Below are 6,423 nucleotides of genomic sequence, written 5' to 3' on the forward strand. Positions count from 1 at the left end.
TCAGCCCTTTCGTAGTTTCCCTTTAAGTCTTTCTAAAAGTTCGTCCACAACCAGTGTCCACAACAGGGGAGAGAGCCCCCCCCCCCCCCCCCATTTATAGGCAATGATTTGAGAGTTCTGAAAACCCGATAAGAAATATCTCCCGTTCTTGGTATCTAATTCACTCCGCAGCCGTCTGCATCCTCATTTCCGATACCGACACTATTGGGCATATAGCGATTAAGTCCTTGCCGACCTCAGGTATTTAATTCTGTGGATAACGACGAATTTATGATTTTTGCGAGTCACTCATAAACTCTGTCACCATGTCAATTTCGTAATTCTCAGACTAAAAATGTTACATTAGCTCAGAAATCTGTAAGCTTTTCTCTACGAGAGTTGAATTGAGTTGAAGGGTACATAATTTTTTTAGACACATTAAGGCCAGTAAAGGTAGCGAAAGCTTTACTCTACATATATTTGTAGATTTATGTATGTCCGTGATGAGCACCGGCTATTTCGCGAGTGGAGCTTTTTGAGCTTAATGTATGTACTTTCGTATAGACGGTAGCAGATTAAAAAATTTACAGAGATCTCAAAAAAGCTTTGCATGGGAAAGAAGTGGGAACCATCAGCACTTTTGACCAATGATGAGCATTCGAAACAGGCATATTTAAAAAACACCTTTTATTTTTGCTGATGTCTCTGATTGGCTCACAAATTAGAAACAATTTTAAAGCTTCTCATTGAGACGAGTCGTGGAGTCATGCCTTATAAGTAATATATTTGTTAATGATTTTACATTTTCAGTTACAGTTTGAATAATTGAATGCCTCTTAATTTGTTTGCTACTGCTTAAAGCTCAGTTAGACTAGACTTAACTTACTTAGCGTTACTAAATGTCATATTCTGGCCAACATGTTTAAGGAGAAACGGTGTTGGCGGTTAGACAAACATTTACTTAGATACGTGCGATGAGCGAATCCGGCTCGCCACATTTTCGTTTTTGTATTTTTTTTTTTTGATGTGGCATTATATGCGGCAAACTGTCTATCTTCTGAAAAAGAAAATTCTAATTTAAATTAAGTCTAGAATAACTGAGTTTATATTTAAATGATAATTTTTTTTCTAATATAACTTAATGCCCCTCTAAACATGTAATCCGCCCACAGCCGCCATGCATATCCATACCAACGTGTTTTTCTTCATAAAGTTTCTCATCTCGCCTAAATGCTTTTACTACTATCACGCTCTTTTTTCTCTACCCTAACTTACTTATCTACTCTCGCCAAACTGTTCCCGTTTAAAACAATTCACGAACAGCTTGAATGCCGCATGCTTAACTAAATACTTTTAATTGTACTTTCAATCACTGCAGTCAGTACTCATTAAAGCGCTCAGTATAAAACCCTACGAACTCCTTCAAGTTGCGCATGCGCACCGAAGAGTTTCAACATTCAAATTTTGCAAACAAAAACCATAAAAAAAAAAAATCACCAAATCACTTTTGCGCGCAAGCTCGTGCTTCAAGCTCGACTCGACTTTTCTTCCACCATTCTCCATTTCAAAGCAAATTAGCCAAACGAAAGCTAAAATAAAACTATGTAAATATATTGTACTTGTCTCTATTCCTCTATATGTTGTTATCATCTTTGTTGTAACTGGGTTTTGCAAACTACACTTGCAAAAATACTTCAGCGCAAACCTTTCTTGCTGGCTAACACCGACTGACTACCAATATCGGAATATTTATATGACCAACTGTTTTGCACTTTGCGCACAGAATCATTTTCAAAACTTCACAAATCCACACGAAAATGTTTGGTATGTAGAAAAAACAAATAAATTGCGAATTTTAATAAAAAAAAACTGTAGCATGACAAATTAAACGCCGAACGTGTTCAACACTGTTTGGAGCACACAAACTCTCTGAACAAAAAAAAAAAAAAAAAAAAAAAAAGCGAGCGGTTCTATGCGTGCGTGTGTGTAATGCTTTCCAATTTCATATTGCAGTTCGTATCACTATCCCACCCATGTCGGACTGCCAACAGCTAGCCAGCACCTACAAATGGGCGGCGGCGGTGGCACCACACCGAGGTAAATTTGAGCAAAAGCTTCTAATACTTACAGCCGCACTCAGAGTTGTTTAATGTTTAAGTAATCATTAGTAGCGTTAACTACAACATTTAATGAATTTTAAAGTTAAGTAAAGAAAAACCGTTACTTAACTCGTTAACCAACTACATATTAAGGATATGGTTTTGTTTGTTTTAAATAAATTTCGATTTCGCTCACGTTGCTGCAGCAGTCGCAATGGCGTGTCATTCGGGAGATCCACGGATCACATATTTTTTCTTTTACTTTGTAGATTTTATTGTTTTAAAAAGGAAAATAGTTTTTGTAATTTAATTTTCAGAAACTTAATTTATCTTTTTCTAACAAAAACTTGGTTTGATTTTTAGATTTTATTGTGTAAAAATATAAGTTTATACATATATGGGCAAATCTAAAAAATAGGTACACTTTCAAAAAAAAAATTTTAATTTTTAAATTTGTGCGCACACCTTTGTTTTACATATCATTTTATTCGTAATCTCTTAATGAATCGATTAATATAAGTGTAATTCATTTTCATCAAATGCTTTAAAAGTTAGACGAGAAATAAGCATGAAATAGAAAACAAAAGAATAAGCTGGGTTGAAATTACACTGTTCAAGTTGTAAACTTTGAGCAAAGATTTTGAAAGTTGAACTCACTTAATTGGGATGTTCTAAATTCAATGGCATGCCATGTTTTATCAGATTGGCTCCGGTTTTCGAGATAACGGTACTTGAAAATTTGATTAAATTTTAACTATTTTATAAAAAACTCCCTCAGTTTTAAAGTTATTTTACTAAAATTTTGCGCATAAAAGTTTTTTAATATTACCTTAATTATTCCTTAAAATTATCGAAATAGGTTAACATTAACATATAGCTCCAATACAACTGATTACTCAGTGCGCTATAACTCTAACTTCATATCTGAATAATAAATTGTATGCGTGCTATATGTTAAATTGAACCTATACTAAATTTTAACCTGTTTAAGTGAAGGAGTTATAACGCAAAACAACGTCTCTGATCAATCAGTTGTATGGGAGCTATATGTTTTAGTGATTTCGATGATTTTATGGAATAGTTAAGGTAATATTAAAAAACGGTTATGTGCAAAATTTTAGTAAAATATCTTCAAAACCCAGGGACTTTTTTTATAAAATAGTTAAAATTTAAGCAAAGTTTCAAGTACCGCTATCTCGAAAAGTGGAGCCAATAGGGTGAAACTGAGGACGCCATTGAATTTAGAAGGCTCCAGTTAAGTAAGAGCAACTATCAGAACATTTGTCGAAAAACAGTAGCTTTGATACCATTCTCGAAATATTCTGACTAAAAGAAGGAGCATCATTAAATGTAGTAAATCAGGGTTTTTACACATTTCTAGAGACAAATTTTTTGAAGCATTTTACATGTATATGTAATTTTATAAGGACTAGCAGTTATAGAAAGATTTAGATCGTTTCGTCGTATTTTCCAAATGTGCCTTCAATTAAAGTGTTTTTGGAATAAAAATTACGGTCAAGATCGCAGAATATTTTATCTTAAAAGTTAGTTTATTCTGAAAGCACACCTCTTGCTAAGGTATCAAATTATTCGTAATTGTTTGTAGAATACAATACATACTTAAAAAGTTCTTAAAATTAAATGCTTCAAAACCTATACGCGATAAACCGAAAATTTTGAAAATTCTGAAATGTAAAGTTACAGACTTTGAGTTACTTGCCATTTCGTTTTTTAATGCACACCTTTCTTACCCACTACGTATGAAGTGTACACATAAGTGCTAAACGCCGATTTAATTTCAAATCAAAATATGGTGTGCTTCAAAAATTATGACATAACTAATTGTGCCCCTCTTAAAAATTGCATAAAAAATTCACCTGTTTTCATTATTTTTCTTAATTTAAACACCTATAATTCAAAAGTTATGTAGCAAATTGATCCAAATTTTTTTTAAGTATACGTCAGTGAATTATATCCAAAAGCAACCAGCTTGATTTAGTTTACAACAGTGAAAATAGAGCTAAATAACACAAAGGTTTCCTGTTTTTTAGATTTGCCCATATATATCTTTTTAATTTATTTAATCTTTAGAAGCATATTTTATCTATATATTTTTTTACTTAACTTTCTTAAACTTTTTCGATTTTATTCTGTCAGAATGATATACATTTTTAAAATTTAGTTTTATCTTTAGAAACATATTTTATGTTCTTTTATATACATATTATGATTTTTTTTTAAGAATTTTCTTTTTATTTTTAGATTATATTGTTTTGAAATGAAAAATATATATATTTGTAATGTCATTTAATTTTCAGAAACTGTATTAAATATTATTTAACTAAAATTTTTATTTTTTTTACATTAAGAAAAATATTTTTTGTTTAGTTTCATTTAATTTTTAGAAAGCTAAGTTAAATTTTTTAATAAAATTTTTAGATTTTACTATCATTTAATTTTCAGCAACTGTTTTTATGTAAAACAAAATTTATTTAATTTCATTTAAAATTCGGGAATTCATTTTAGTTTTTGCTTTTTTTCAGTTAAATTTTTTGAATTAAATTTTCTTTTAATTTTTAGTTTTTATTGTTTTAAAAAGAAAAATATATTTTTTGGTTTCATAATTTTTAGAAAACTACGTATTATGTATATTTTTCTTTTTTTAATTTGGTTTTCATTCAATTTTTAAACCTGATTGTTTCACAAAGATTTTTTTTCTGAATTAAATAAAATTTTTATAAACTTATTTTAATATTTTTTTTAAATTTCAATCTATTGTTTTTTAATTTGATTTTCACTTAATTGTTAGATTTTATTTTAATTTACTTTTTTAATTTCTTTTTTAGAAACTTATTTTATTTATTTTTAATTTTTTTTTCAATTTCATTTATTTCATTTAATTTTTGGAAAACTATACTTTAATAATAAGTTACTAAGAATTAAATGAACTTTAAAAATTTGTTTCCTTTTTGAAACAATGAAGTCTAAATATTAAGAGGTTAATTATGGTAATAATTATGGAAATAAACAAAAAAGACAGAAAAGAAAAAAAATAAATGAGATTCCAAAAATTAAACGAAAAAATAGCTACCCGTTAAAAAAATTTATTTATCACATTTAAAAAAATATATATGTTTTTTTTTAACAATAAAAATAAAAAAAAACATAATTAAAAAGACAAAATAAGTTTCTAAGAATTTAATGAAATAAAAAAAAAATGTTTTAAAATCAATACAATCTATATTTAAAATTAAAAAATTTTAATTACAAAAAGGGTAAAATAGTTACTAAAAATTTAATTAAAATGAAAAAAATATATATGTTTTATTTCATAAAATTTTAAAAATTAAATACAAAAAATAAAAAATTAAGTTAAAATATAAATAAAATCTGAAATTAAAAATGTATATTTTTCTTTTTAAAACAATAAAACCTAAAAACAAAAAAATTTAATAAAAACTAAATGAAATAAGTTTGTAAAAATTAAATGAAATTAAGAAGAGTTTCTTTTTAATACGATCAAATCTAAATATAAAATAAAAAAATTTAATTAAAAAAAAGATAATTGTTGCTAAAAACTAAATTAAACTTAAAAAGTATATGTTTTTCTTTAATATAATGTAAAAATGGAAAGAAAATTAAAAAAAAATTTAAAAAATGTCGCTGTCCGACGAATCGAACTCGGATCCCTCGAATGGCACGCTAGGGCTCTGCTCACTCGGCAAAGCAAAAAAATTATAAAAATATTTATTTCTATATTTAATTTTAAACTGAAGGAAAAAAGCGAGTGATGCACCAAAAAAAGGGCGGCAACTGGTGCCATACTTAAACTTTTCATAGCTAATGAGCCCTTATATATTAACCCTCATTTAACGATCATAAGTTAAGTGCTCGTTAGAGCTAATTTAATTAATGATTCTGAGTGCGGCTGTTAGTAGATACAATTTTATGAAAAAAGTGAACAGCTCTCCTACACTCACTCTTACTCACATGTGTTTATTTCTCACTCTTTCTTTCTTCCTCGCTTATGTCCTGCTCCTTCTATCCTGCTCTCTTTCTCACTTTATTCTCCACCACTTCCTTCATATCTTACTCCCTCTCTCAAAAACTCGCTTTTTCCTCTCCCTCTCTTTTCCGTTTCTCCCTTTTTCAGAACCAAGCATGTCAGTTTCGCCCGCTCGCATACACTCACCTCCTTCGACGATGTCAATTTGGGGGGCTTTCGTTCCTCCGGTCGCATGAAGACCGCTCGCAGCCAAGAGCGTCTTATTGGCGGCAAGAAACCGATCATTGCCACAGGCTCGTTGTACGAGTCTATACAGCTGCCACCGCAAGTGGGGCAGCC

At 29.4% G+C, this 6,423-nt stretch overlaps 1 protein-coding gene across 1 annotated transcript in view; it reads left to right on the plus strand.

The window, feature by feature from the left end:
- LOC118741970 overlaps positions 1-6,421 on the plus strand; it is a gene marked incomplete at its 3' end in the record, with an annotated part of 36,920 nt that extends 30,499 nt beyond the window's left edge. The window contains exons 6-7 of the mRNA XM_036473935.1: positions 1,993-2,076; positions 6,232-6,421. Of these exons, the coding sequence (XP_036329828.1) occupies positions 1,993-2,076; positions 6,232-6,421 (274 nt within the window). The remainder of the gene's footprint in view (positions 1-1,992; positions 2,077-6,231) is intronic.
- Between the last annotated feature and the right edge of the window lie 2 nt (positions 6,422-6,423).

Source organism: Rhagoletis pomonella, unplaced genomic scaffold, assembly GCF_013731165.1.
Source record: "Rhagoletis pomonella isolate Grant_MI unplaced genomic scaffold, Rhpom_1.0 Rhpom_scaffold_00006, whole genome shotgun sequence".
NCBI lineage: Eukaryota > Metazoa > Arthropoda > Insecta > Diptera > Tephritidae > Rhagoletis > Rhagoletis pomonella.